Here is a 14,855-nt window from a genome sequence, read left to right as displayed (position 1 = left end):
AATCAACAGTTTGTTAAAGAACCTTAACACCCTTTCATCTATGAAGAGTATTGGATTCTACCTTCTTTGGGTCTTGAGAAGAAGTTTTTTGAAATTTCATTTAATTTGACCCTTTTAGGCCCCACCCATAACCCCTCTGGGATCAGTTAGTGCCAATATGCATGTACTTTTTAACAGACATCCCATACTGATAATTCTGACCAAGTTTGTATTATTTCCAATGGCAAATGGAACAAATGATGCTCAAAAATGTGTTTTCTTATGTAAACTATAGTAAACTTTACCTCTCCCCAGGGGCAAATGTGAGACCCCAGAATCATGAAATTCACAATTATAGTAAAAGGGATGCGGACCATATACACGTAATTCACAAGTTTTGTTGACCTTTGGCCATGGAAGCTCCCTGTCAAATTTTATTCAATTTGGTTCAGTAGTTTTACAGAAGTCAAAAATATAATTTGATTACAGACAGACGAGGATGGACAAAAGGCGATTAGAATAGGTCAAATAATCCAAATATATTATATAGCAGCTAATAAGAGTAAAAAGGAACTCTGGTACAACAGAATGACTATTTAATATCACAAATAAAACCCCTAACATGGACTATTGATAGTATAAACATGTACATATCAGGAGTCCATCTCAGAAAGGCCCAATCAATGTCTGTTTAATACTGGATATTTATCAGAGTGTAGCAATCCACGGGTCCACATTATAGAACACTTAAGATCAACTCAAAGCTGTTTAATGTTCTATGGAAACCAACGTTGTATGTGAATAGTTCTATGTATTTCATGACTTTTCTCCTAGTTTGTCTTCTAGTTTTTCAAACTCTGTATTGTTAATATCATCAACTTCATCTTCCACCTGTAGACAATACAAACAGAAATTATTAATGTGTAAAATCATTAATACACTATGTCAGGTAACTGTTTAACAAATCTGATTACCTGCATCTAACAGGTATAATAAATTCTTGGAAATGTCAACTTATATTCGAATCCCAAACAAAATACATAGTAAACAGAAGATTATTACAGGGACATTTACATCCCTGATCATATTCATCGTTGATTTGTTGTTGTTGTTGTATAATTCAACTGACAAACAGAACAAACACTGAGTTTGTAACTTTCAAAGTTGAATATAGTCTGAGAATTATATAAATAAACATAACAAAAAAATCAAACAAACTAAGACCATTAACATCACTGTATACTGCTTATCACTCTGAAGCTTGTCTCCTTGATGGAAAATCATTTTACTAATTACCTTTCATACAAGGATGTTAGAGGTCAAATACCAATACCAAAGTATCTTAGTTTGTAATTCATATTAGAGGTCAAATACCAATACCAAAGTACAGTGGAACTTCGTTAACTCGAAGTCGACGGGACCACGAAAAAACTTCAAGTTATCCGAGTGTTCGAATTAAGCGAGTTATCATTTTTGGTGAAAAGTTTGTTCCATATTTGTCATCATTATATAATCATTATAACTTCGCTCTGTCGCTCATCAGTTTAGTGTGAAGACTGGTCAATACATGTAAATATATATGTAATGTTTCGTTATGTTACTTGTAATTTGGTGTAGTTTTGCCGATAAACAGTCACGATAAAGTTTCTTTCACTTAGTCACTTCAAGAACGATCTGATGTCCAAGTCATGTTTGCAAAAGGTAAACGATAAAACGGAATTCGACAAAATAACAAGTTATTCATGTCAAATCAAATACCCGGTAACCGTTTGAGTTTAACACAGATTGCATGCAAAACGTAACAGAACCATTACCTTTTATTGGACATATAAAATACTGTTTGATCGGCCTACTTACTTTTTATTGATAACCACGCCATTTCCATGTGTATTAGCACCGGAAGTTAGGCTGCGTATGTGCGTATAAAATGTTACTGTAACTGAGCTGGCGTTTTATCCAATTTAATAGACAGCACTGACCGTTACAGTTGTACTCTGAACACCTTGGCAGTAATTACGCTATAGTTTCAGCAGTTTAAAGATTTAATAGGCGCCAGTGACTGTTTCATTTCTACACCTGTAAAAACATCAGCCGGGTAGATCTACCGGTGTGTCAGAGATTAGTTCCGCTTGAGCGAACGGGTAGATGAGTTGTTGACTATCGTGTGTACTAATATCGGCGACCCCCTTAGGAAATTACCTGATGTAAGTAAAGAAGTACTTTTTATCACCAAGACATGTTGTTATAAGATTCAACCGACAATTTCGTTTATGAATTTATGAAACACTTATAATAGCATGTAGGTTAGTAGTGCCGATATGTTCAGTATTACAAACGGAATTTAGCTCTTAAAAAATGTCGGCGTTTACCACCGATCGACGAAAATTATACTTCGAGTTATTCGATCATTTCAAATAGGATTTTATTGTTGGGACAAAATTATCCGAGTTCTTCTAGTTTTCCGAGTTTGAGTTTTCCGAGTTTGAGTTTTCCGAGTTTTCTTTACTAAGATAAAGAGAGAATTCGGCCGGGACCGACGAGGTACTTCGAGTTAAGCGGGGTATTCGAGTTATCCGAGTTCGAGTTAACGAAGTTCCACTGAATATTAGTTGGTAATTCATATTAGAGGTCAAATACCAATACCAAAGTATCTTAGTTGGTAATTCGTATTAGAGGTCAAATACCAATACCAAAGTATCTTAGTTGGTAATTCATATTAGAGGTCAAATACCAATACCAAGGTATCTTAGTTGGTAATTCATATTAGAGGTCAAATACCAATACCAAGGTATCTTTAGTTCCAATACCAAGGTACATTGTATCTTTAGTTGATAATTCATATAAGAGGTCAAATACCAATACCACAAGGTATCTTAGTTGGTAATTCATATTAGAGGTCAAATACCAATACCAAAGTATCTTAGTTGGTAATTCGTATTAGAGGTCAAATACCAATACCAGGGTATCTTTAGTTGGTAATTTCATAATTTAAGTTTTTCATGACTTTTATCATACAGTCCAAGTAACATGACCCAAAGTTCTGTCCATTAGTTTTATAGCAAGTTATTCCAACAATTTATCCCTTGTATTTCACCATAATACTAAAATAAATTTCATGATCAAAGGCCCCTTGGTTATTCCTAAGAAGTTGGCTTAATACTTCGAATAGATAAGATTTCAGCTGTTTGATCTTTTTGGTGAAGTTCCTTTGTATGAACAAGCCTAATAGCTCTTCATCCCAGTATACTATTTATAACTGTCTCAGACCTCTTAGTTATAAGGAGTTGTGGAGGAAGTTAAAACATTTAGGATAGGTGAACTAAAGACTATTTGGAAGGTTATTAATCATCTAAACCCAATAAGGCATATATGACAACAGTGATATAATGATTACCTGGTCTACACCGAGTACCTCGGGTATATAGAACTGTAACATGTTCTGTACGCCACTCTTTAACGTCACCACTGAACTTGGACAACTTGTGCAGGATCCTTGGAGCTTTAGTTTCACAATACCATCTTCAAAACCCTGTATAAACAATGCAGTGTTATTACGGTAATATACAGCTTGGTATAAACAAATTACTGTTAAGTTTTACACTGGAGTCTCTAGTTCATTTCAGTGGCTATCTTCAGTTCAAAATTTTGGTCTCAAACAAAAGAAATAAAACTGAAATCTACAATTTCTATCATTGATTATTACATACATGAATTTGGTATTAAATGTTAAAGCACCAACAGGATTCAATTAAAAAATGTGACAACAGTAAAGCCTTCAAAAGATGAAGATATCTAGTTTTGATGCCCTCAACAGGTATGTACATTGTATTTAATTTGTTATTAACTTGTTACAGGACAACAAAATAACAACTTATATTGGTAATTCATCAGAAGAACAGGTTGGACTTGATAACAGACTTGTAGCCATATAATTACAGACTTCTTCCTTTTTTCCACTACAGGACACATGAATTAATAGTAGAGATATAATTTCCACACTCCATTGATCTCTGACCCTCACCCCAACTAAAGGAGAAATACAATTTTCCAGGACAATCTAAGTTATCCAAGGATCAAAGTTTAACAATAAATTTAATAAATGATAAAATCTGGGTATGCTATTTTATAAAATTATATAGATGTATGCAATTAGACTTGAATTGAAAAATTAAGCTTAAACACCAAACGAAAAACAGTAGCAAGTCCATACAACATTGTAATACTATTCATATATATACTCTTGTATAAACAGGTTTTATGTCTGTGCGAAATAGTTGTGTGTAAGATGTTCCTGTAAGATACTTCAGAATATTACCATGTATACAATGTCACCACCATCCTCTTGTACTGTGGGCCGTATCCTTGTGTCTAGGAGCTCCTTAATCATCAGCACGGTTTCGTCATCATCTTCATCGATGGCTGGTAAAAGATAATACATTTTATTTGATGTGGTGCCCCATTCTGAAAATTTCACATTGTCACTTAACTAAAGATAAAGTTATAACACTTACTTTTTGTAGGTTACAGTAAATATTAAATGCTTTCAACTGTCAAACACTTGTTTTATACCAAAAGTGAGATTATATCACTATTGGTATGATTCTCTTTATAGTAACTGTATTTCACTTTCTAAAAAAAAACTGTTAATTAAATTGTATGCTAAGACCAATATATGGAATATATGAATTACATTACCTACTAGACTGGTCCCCTAGAAAGTCATAAATAGAATTGAGCTTTTTGATTTTAGTCTCTAGGATATGTCTTATCTCAAGTTTCAAACTAGGGGGAGATAATCTAGTATTAGAATTTAGTTGAGTAATTCTTAATAACAAACTAAGGGGTTAGTTGCCATGCAGTCTACAACTGCACATACACAAATTTGTATGATAGACCTTTGTACAACAACAACGCTACTTTACACCTTAGATAGAAACGTTTGTTGGAAGATCTTTCAAGGTTGGTGAGGTAATATGGTTCAGGCACAAAAACAGTAAAGCCATTAATAACAATGACAACAAAAAGACCAAGTACCATGGTCTTCTGACCAATCACTATTCAGAAGGATTGTTTAGATAGTTTTAACAACATGATCCTATGACAATTGAGTATCATAACTTAACAATAGTTTAATGAATTTAAACCTGGTGATCAAGAACACTGGCCACAGTTATTGACATCATGCTAGCATGCTACTGGCCAAATATCATGAACTTACAGAGGACAGCTACTAGGGGATAATGTTATCATTACAAAGATTAAGTACCTGTGTCAGAAGAAGGTTGCTCATCAGTAAGAACTGGTAGTCCACTGGCAAAGAAATCCATGATGGTGGCGAAAATCTGAGGATTGAGGATCTTCCACTCGACATCATCATCCACCTACACATACGTGGTAGACATTTATTATTAAATCTATGTCTGTTTGACAAGTAAAGTATGTTAACAGATGACAATGAGGCATGGAGTTTATATAGACAAGGTATGTAATAATTGTGAATGAGATGTAAAGTAATAAAATTTAAAGATCCATATTTTTAGCTGAACGTTACTGTAGTTTTGTATGTTGTCACACTTTGCCAGCAGTGTATCTAAAATACCCGGTATTTTGTTTTTTGTTCCAGCATTATCATATTAAAACAGTTAGAGAATATACCTTTGCCAGCACTGTATCTAAAATATTTTTTTTTGTTTTTGTTCCAGTATTACATTTTGTATATAAAAACAGTTCTAGAACATACCTTTGTGACTGTTATAAAGTCTGTACCAAAGAATACTCCTTTTACACCCTCAATTCTGAACAGTTGTCTGAAAAATAACATGCATAGAATCATGCACAGGTCTCTGCTTATGATTATAGTATTATTAGAAGAAAAAAATCCCTTACTCTTAGTTTATCAACAAGGTGTAACACTTGAAGATCTACGATGTATCGACTGTGGAACAGAATTAAGAAAGTAGACTTGATTGAATGGTCGACATTTATAGTTAATACAGTTTATAGAGCTATCAACCAATCAGATTGCCCCTCCCTGCATACCACTCTAAAATATACAGACTACTTCCACAGTAGTCGGTTATCACGATCGCTTTGACCCAACTTCTCCTCATTAAATCATTTTCACAAGACAAAACAATAACATGCATTGTTATTTCATGATTCTAAACCAAGGTACATGTACATTACTGAAGTTTATGTGCTTTTGATACTTTAATTGGATTGAACTTAAATTCAAAGTGAATCGAAATGTTGATGCAGAAAAGAACAGAAAATGGACATCACATGCTCATGCACCTGCCCTTCAGATAGAATAATTGCCTCCCAAAGAAATTCTGTTGTGTTCTGTCTCAATATTTTGTATGTAACTTTCAGTCGAGCTTATGCCATGGCGCAGCGTTCATCTGTCCGGCATTTGTCAACATTTCCTTTAAATCCCTACTAGTTCTGAATGCCTGAATGGTCTGGGAAAATGAGCTCTAATGTTGTATGAATGAAGGATGTTGTACTCTTGGGGAAGGAAAAAGGGGGCCGAATAGAGGAAATATAGCAAAAAAATTTTTTAAAAACCTTTTTCTTTTTCAAGAATGACAGGATTTTGGTCCATCCGAATATGATTTAAATTTGAGTATTTTGCATTAGTTACTGAAATATGCAAGTGAGCGATGCAGGCCCTCTTGGCCTCCTGTTTAATCAAACATGTAAAATGTATTTTATATTCTGCCATTTTCGGTAAAATGTATTTTATATTCTGTATCATAGCTTCCATTTTCAGTATTTTTGTGAGAAACGATGCTTAGACTCTCATGATCAGCAAAGCAGAATCTTAAAGTATGTGAATTGAATGTTGCTAGGGTTTGATATTGCCGCTCTGATAATTGGCAAAACATCATTCATATTTCACCAGAACATTCTTGGTCCAGACATTTTTCCTGAGCATTGAAGGCTGAGTCTACTATTGCAACATTCTATAATATTAATTGTAGTATACCTGGCCAGTGGTGAACAGTGAGCTGCTTGGTAATTAGGAAAGTCTATGGTGCCTTGTTCCAACACAGACGTTCCAGGGATGTACTTGATACTGTTAGGGTTTGGTGTGTCCTGGGTCTGTATGAACATTGTTCGCACTAAAAGTAAATTAGAATTTACAAAATGCATGTATATGTAAGATATGCTTCAAGCCATTTGATCATTTCTTGATTGAACACACACTTTACCTGGTACATACTACAGCCCAAGACAACTGAAAGATCAAAGGGATCTTGTTGCCCCACCAAAGGTCAATGGCCTAGTCCAGTGAACATGCATTACTCACATCTGATTTTAAATTGCTTCAATCAACTTGATGGCCAGCAAGCTTTCCCAACCTGAGGCAGGCTATGTGTATCTAACATTACTGACTTTTGAATACCACTCATAAACACTGCAAGGCAGGCTAAATATCTTTCCTTTACACTTTGTACTGACAGGGAAAACTAAATGTCTTTTGTCTACTCTTAAAATCACTTGGCAGACTGTTTTTTTCTGCCTTCAATGCTACTAATATAATATTCAATGAACCATCTGCTCATATCTGTTTTAAAAAATCGTTGATTTCAATCTTTAAAGACATACCTTGTTGACATCCAAATGTTGGTAATTTGTGTGTTCCCAGTGATCCTCCATATTTTCTCAGTGCATGTGTGGAACATGATGGCCGTACAGCTGGGATGCCAATACCCCTGGTACTTCAAAATAGAAGCATATTAAAGTAAGGCTATTAATCGAATATGTGGATTTTCTAAACTGTTCGCTTTCTATTAACAAGCTCTTTATTGTGTACAGGAAATTCCTATGGTATTGTGTACTATGCATTGTTAACAAGAGGCCCATGGACCTTAATAATCATCTGACATATTTAGACCCTTTTCTATATTGTAGTACATGTATATATACTCAGTAGCAGTAATGTGGATTGTGCAATACTATCCTTGTGTATACATAAGCTAGGTGTATTTCATTATGACTAATCAAAAGAAACCAGCATCCACTCCACATAACTACTACTTCTATTGTTGAAAACCTCCTTGTTAATATGAATACTGCAAAGACAAAATTACCAATATCATGCTGAACAAGAGGCCCATGGGCCTTAACGGTCATCTGGCAAACACTTACAGCAGGGACACACCCCTCAATCCAGCATCATTACCATAAATTATTCATACGCAGGCAGTTATCATTCAGATCAAATCTGGTTTTTATCCTTTTTGGCTTAAAGGTAAAGCAGCATCTTAAAGCAAAATTTCAGCCAAGTTCCCATTTTTGGGGCATGCCCACCCCTCTGTCCCAATGGGTGAGACAAGCCTCATTTATATCAATTAGGGATTTCCCTTCCCCAATGATGTTTCATACTAAATACGGTTGTAATCAATTAAAGCATTAAAGAGGAGTAGCATTTTAAAGCAATATATAACCTAAATACTCCTTTTGGGCGCCCCATCCTTCTTTCCCCAGGGCTCAGACCTGTTTCATTTATATAAATTATGATTGCTGTTCCATCAAAATGATTCAAACAAAATTTGGTTGTAATCAATAAAGGCATTAAGAAGGAGTACGATTTTAAAGTAAAATTTTTGATAAGTTCTCCTTTTGGTGCCTCGCCCTTCTGTCCCCAGGGGCATCACTTATAAAAAATTGTGATTGCCATCCTCTTATAATAATTCAAATCAAATTTGGATGTAATCCAACCAAGGGTTAAAGAAGAGTAGGGTTTTAAAGCAATAATTTACCAAAGTTCCCTTTTTGGGGCCACTCCCCTCAGGCCCGAGGGCTCACACCAGCCTCATTTAAATAAAATATGACCGTCCTCCCCAAATTATGTTTCACACCAAATTTAGTTGTAATCCACCCAGGGGTAAAGGAGGAGTAGGATTTTATAGCAAAAATTCACCAAAGTTCCCCTTTTTGGGGCCCCGCTCTCTGGCCCTAGGGGTAACACCAGCCTCATTTATATACAAGAGATCCCAGAGGGATCTTGGCGCCCACCATTGAATGATATTTATAGGTTCCATGTCAGATTGATCTTTTCTCTACTTTTCCCTTCCTCTAAGTCTTACTTATATGTGTAAATTCAGAAACAGCCCTCTAGTACTTTTCAAAGAAGGGGAAACTATATATAAAATTTAAGATTTAGCGATAATGGCTGCCTGTCGGCCATGTTGTTTTCGGATTGGTCCCAAAATGCAATACCAGGGACCAAGGGGAACCTACATATGAAATTTGAGAAAGATCCCTTCAGTACCTTCTGTAAAAGAGCGATAACAAACTTCATTTGTCAAAATACAAGATGGCTGCCTGTCGGCCAGGTTGTTTTCTGACTGGTCCTAATCCAATATGCATAACTAGGCACAGAGGGCAACCTACAAATGAAATTTCAGAAAAATCCTTTCAGCAATTTCTGATAAATAGCGATAGCAAACTTCAATTGTCAAAATCCAAGATGGCTGCCTGTCGGCCATGTTGTTTTCCGATCGGTCTCAAATTGCAATATGCATAACTAGGCACCGAGGGGAACCTACATATGAAATTGGAGAAAGATCCCTTCAGCACTTTCTTAGAAATAGCGATAACAAGTTTCAATTGTCAAAATCTAAGATGGCTGCCTGTCGGCCATGTTGTTTTCCGATTAGTCTCAAAATGCAATATGCATAACTAGGCACCGAGGGGAACCTACATATGATATTTGAGAAAGATCCCTTCAGTACTTTCTGAGAAATAGCGATAACAAACTTCAATTGTCAAAATCCAAGATGGCTGTCTGTCGGCCATGTTGTTTTCCGATTGGTCTCAAAATGCAATATGCATAACTAGGCACCGAGGGGAACCTACATATGAAATGTCAGAAAGATCCCTTCATTAGTTTCTGAGAAATAGCGATAACAAACTTCAATTGTCAAAATCCAAGATGGCTGCCTGTCGGCCATGTTGTTTTCCGACTAGTCTCAAAATGCAATATGTATAACAAGGCACCGAGGGGAACCTAAATATGACATTTCAGAGAGATCCCTTCATTAGTTTCTGAGAAATAGCGATAACAAACTTCAATTGTCAAAATCCAAGATGGCTGCCTGTCGGCCATGTTGTTTTCCGATTAGTCTCAAAATGCAATATGCCTAACTAGGCACCGAAGGGAACCTACATATGAAATTTCAGAAAGATCCCTTTATTAGTTTCTGAGAAATAGCGATAACAATCTTCAATTGTCAAAATCCAAGATGGCTGCCTGTTGGCCATGTTGTTTTCCGATTGGTCTCAAAATGAAATATGCATAACTAGGCACCAAGAGGAACCTACATATGATATTTGAGAAAGATCCCTTCAGTGCTTTCTGAGAAATAGCGATAACAAACTTCAATTGTCAAAATCCAAGATGGCTGCCTGTCGGCCATGTTGTTTTCCGATTAGTCTCAAAATGCAATATGAATAACAAGGCACCGAGGGGAACCTAAATATGAAATTTCAGAAAGATCCCTTCATTAGTTTCTGAGAAATAGCGATAACAAACTTCAATTGTCAAAATCCAAGATGGCTGCCTGTTGGCCATGTTGTTTTCCGATTAGTCTCAAAATGCAATATGCATAACTAAGCACCGAGGGGAACCTACATATAAAATTTCAGAAAGATCCCTTTATTACTTTCTGAGAAATAGCGATAACAAACTTCAATTGTCAAAATCCAAGATGGCTGCCTGTCGGCCATGTTGGTTTCCGATTGGTCTCAAATTGCAATATGCATAACTAGGCACCAAGGGGAACCTATATATGAAATTTGAGAAAGATCCCTTCAGTACTTTCTGAGAAATAGCGATAACAAGAATTGTTTACGGACGGAGGGACGGACGGAGGGACGGACGGACCACGGACCACAGACGCAGGGCGATTTGAATAGCCCACCATCTGATGATGGTGGGCTAAAAATATGATTGCCCTCCCCCAATGATGTTTCACACCAAATTTAGTTGTAATCCACCCAAGGGTAAAGGAGGAGTAGGATTTTATAGCAAAAATTCACCAAAGTTCCCTTTTTGGGGCTCCGCCCCTCTGGCCCTAGGGGTTGGATCAGCCTCATTTATACAAAATATGATTGCCCTTCCCCAAAGATGTTTCACACCAAATTAGGATGTAATCCAACCAAGGGTTAAGATGAAGTAGGGTTTTTAAACAACAATTCACCAAAGTTCCCCTTTTTTGGGCCCTGCCCCTCTGGCTCCAGGGGTAACACCAGCCTCATTTATATAAAATATGATTGCCCTCCCCCAATGATGTTTCACACCAAATTAGGATGTAATCCATCCAAGGGTTAAGATGGAGTAGGGTTTTTAAACAACAATTCACCAAAGTTCCCCTTTTTTGGACCCCGCCCCTCTAGCTCCAGGGCTCACACCAGCCTCATTTAAATAAAATATGACCGTCCTCCCCAAATTATGTTTCACACCAAATTTAGTTGTAATCCACCCAAGGGTAAAGGAGGAGTAGGATTTTATAGCAAAAATTCACCAAAGTTCCCCTTTTTGGGGCCCCGCTCTCTGGCCCTAGGGGTAACACCAGCCTCATTTATATAAAATATGATTTCCCTCCCCAAATGATGTTTCACACCAAATTTAGTTGTAATCCACCCAAGGGTAAAGGGGGAGTAGGATTTTAAAGCAAAAATTCACCAAAGTTCCCTTTTTGGGGCCCTGCCCCTCTGGCCCTAGGGGTTGGATCAGCCATATTTATATAAAAATCCAAGGGTTAAGATAGAGTAGGGTTTTTAAACAACAATTCACCAAAGTTCCCCTTTTATTGGGCCCTGCCCCTCTGGCCCCAGGGGTAACACCAGCCTCATTTATATAAAATATGATCGCCCTCCCCCAATGATGTTTCACACCAAATTAAGTTGTAATCCACCCCAGGGTAAAGGAGAAGTAGGATTTTATAGCAAAAATTCACCAAAGTTCCCTATTTGGGGCTCCGCCCCTCTGGCCCTAGGGGTCAGATCAGCCTCATTTATATAAAATATGATTGCCCTTCCCCAAAGATGTTTCACACCAAATTAGGATGTAATCCATCCAAGGGTTAAGATGGAGTAGGGTTTTTAAACAACAATTCACCAAAGTTTCCCCTTTTTGGGCCCTGCCCCTCTGGCCCCAGGGGTAACACCAGCCTCATTTATATAAAATATGATTGCCCTCCCCCAATTATGTTTACACCAAATTTAGTTGTAATTCACCCAAGGGTAAAGGAGAAGTAGGATTTTATAGCAAAAATTTGCCAAAGTTTCCTTTTTGGGGCCCCGCCCCTCTGGCCCTAGGGGTCGAATCAGCCTCATTTATATAAAATATTATTGCCCATCCCCAAAGATGTGTCACACTAAATTTGGATGTAATCCATCCAAGGGTTAAGATGGAGTAGGGTTTTTAAGCAACAATTCACCAAAGTTCCCCTTTTGGGGCCCCGCCCCTTGGGCCCCAGGGGTCAGACCAGCCTCATTTATATAAAATATGATTGCCCTCCCCCAATGATGCTTCAAACCAAATTTGGAAATAATCCACCCAAGGGTTAAGAAGGAGTAGCATTTTGAAAGAAAAAGTCGCACGGCGCACGACGACGGACGGAACACGATGGCTATAGGTCATCCTGACCCTTTGGGTCAGATGACCTAAAAATTGTGCCAAACAGATTGCTGCAGCTATCAGACACAATATCTTCCAGACCTCTATAGACAGAGACTCCCCACATCTGCCTGGTGTAACACAAACAGTGCACTAGTGTTTAAAAAATTGCTATGTCCATGTAGCGCTGTGTAAAGTGAGGAGCATAACATATCTCTTTTGTAAACATAACATCAACCATTCAGAATCCAGTGAAGTTCTTACATCTCTTAACCAATGATTTTGCGTGGGTAATTACTCTTGCGAAGCAAAACTTGCTATCATAATCCATGATATGCTAAAACATTATGAAGAAGGAACTAAAATCAATGTCGTGATTCTTGACATAGGCATTTGTCACATTCCCTAACAATAAGCTATTACATAAAATCTCAGCCTACAGCATTGACAGGAAAGTAAATGGCTGGTTCAGAGATTTTATCTGTATCGGTAATTATAGACTAATGAAATTCATCATCGAAGGTGAGGAGTCAGATGCTGTCCATGTTGAATCCAGAGTCTTCCCAAGGAAAGGTTCATGGACTGAACTTATCACTATGCCATATAAATGATCTGCCTTAATCTGTAAAATCCAATGCCAGATACACTGCTGATGACTGCCAATTGTCATGAAGCATTCACACCACCGAGGATTACATTCAGCTGCATACTGATAACATTGTGTGTGGATATGCATATGGTTGGTGCCTTCAGAATGGCCATCAAGTGGCTCGAGAAACTACACATGGAAGACCTACATCGGTGAGCACTAGGTAATTAAAATAATCAAGCTATCCCTGATCCACCACAGAAATTACCTTTGTTCCCAAGTAATTATTGTTTTTATTGCTTACTAACCTTACTTCGTATTGTAATAAATAAATATAGCATGTCCCTGTCCAGTATGGCAAGCCGTTTTAATATTTAATACCTATGTAGCTTAAGTCAAATAGTTTTTTGACTTAAGTTAAAAAGATTTCAGCTTTAGCTGAATAATGCACATTTATTTGTCTTAAGTTGAAATCTTAAGTCCAGGGCATCCATAGATCAATAAGTGATTTTTGATCCGACCCTAGAGTTTATTTTTCATTCTGGGTCAAATGAATATGCCAAGCCCCTGTGCTACAAACGGACGGAATGGTTAAGCTACAGAAACATGTACAGTTGAGTGTAGACTAAAGGTTACACCCAAGTGCACTCCGAGTGCACTCCATTTGGACTCTCCGTTTGGACTCCAGGTAAACTTGGAGTGCACTCCAAGTGGACTCTGAGTCTACCTGGAGTCCTATAAGACACCATGTCTGCCCCGGTTCTATAATCAGACTATAGTATATCATATATATATATTAATACTTTGATGCTTTTAATATAATTTATATATAAATAAATAGATTTTTACAAAGTACTTTTGTTCTGTTAATATTACTATTAACATTTGTTTAGTCTACTAGGAATATTTATTTTATTGTTAATACATGGTAATAATGCCTACATGTTAAATCTATATTTATTAAGACCATAAAATACAGTTATACAATTTATGCTATAATCAGGTATTTATGAAAGTTAATTGCTTATTATTTCATATTTTATTAAAATGTAATTAAATTGTATTTCATTTTATTAAGGAAGTGAAGGTTATTTCAATTATAATATTTATTTCTGTACACATATCATGACTTTAAAGGAAGTTTAGATAATGTATCTGTATTTGTTTATAAAATAATGTCATTAATGACGACCTTGTGATTTTATGTTGTTTTGACAAAGTCTTCCAAGGCCTGTATTAATGAATATCTAGGTTCCTTAAGATTTATGTCTGAAATGTTACAATCAAAAATTGTAAAACTTGTTTCTGCTAGCATAAATTAAAAGATCCACATGGGTCTAACTAATATTCTTCTTATGCAGTTGTCAGCTTCATGCCCTTAACATGATTGAGACGAAGATTTCTAAATATAGAACGAATGTCTGACAATGACAGGGAGAAATAAAAATATCTAATACAACATCTTAACTGAAATGTAAAATGAAACTGATAAATACCCATCAGGCACTCTAAAGTTAGCAGTTCTTCCAGAAATACTGCGTAAATATCGAAAAACAACTTGTTTGGATGCCATGTTGCAATCCCGCATATAATTAAAACCGAAAATAAATTATATTTATGTTTTATTTATTCAAACATCTTTTATTTGTTGAAATC

The 14,855-nt window shown here is 36.4% G+C and overlaps 1 protein-coding gene across 1 annotated transcript; it reads right to left on the bottom strand.

Annotated features, from left to right (window-relative positions):
* Window positions 1-560: 560 nt before the first annotated feature.
* On the bottom strand, window positions 561-14,785 carry LOC117328662 (NFU1 iron-sulfur cluster scaffold homolog, mitochondrial-like). Its single transcript, XM_033886107.1, has 8 exons — window positions 14,696-14,785; window positions 7,591-7,703; window positions 6,968-7,103; window positions 5,720-5,786; window positions 5,246-5,360; window positions 4,295-4,398; window positions 3,374-3,508; window positions 561-870 (listed from the first exon to the last, which is right to left on the bottom strand). The coding sequence occupies exons 1-8, from the start codon at window positions 14,770-14,772 to the stop codon at window positions 796-798; spliced, it is 822 nt and encodes a 273-aa protein (XP_033741998.1). The 5' UTR covers window positions 14,773-14,785; the 3' UTR covers window positions 561-795.
* Window positions 14,786-14,855: the final 70 nt, after the last annotated feature.

The sequence above is a fragment of the Pecten maximus genome, chromosome 1 (assembly GCF_902652985.1).
Source record: "Pecten maximus chromosome 1, xPecMax1.1, whole genome shotgun sequence".
NCBI lineage: Eukaryota > Metazoa > Mollusca > Bivalvia > Pectinida > Pectinidae > Pecten > Pecten maximus.
This window is presented reverse-complemented; position numbering and strand designations above follow the sequence as displayed.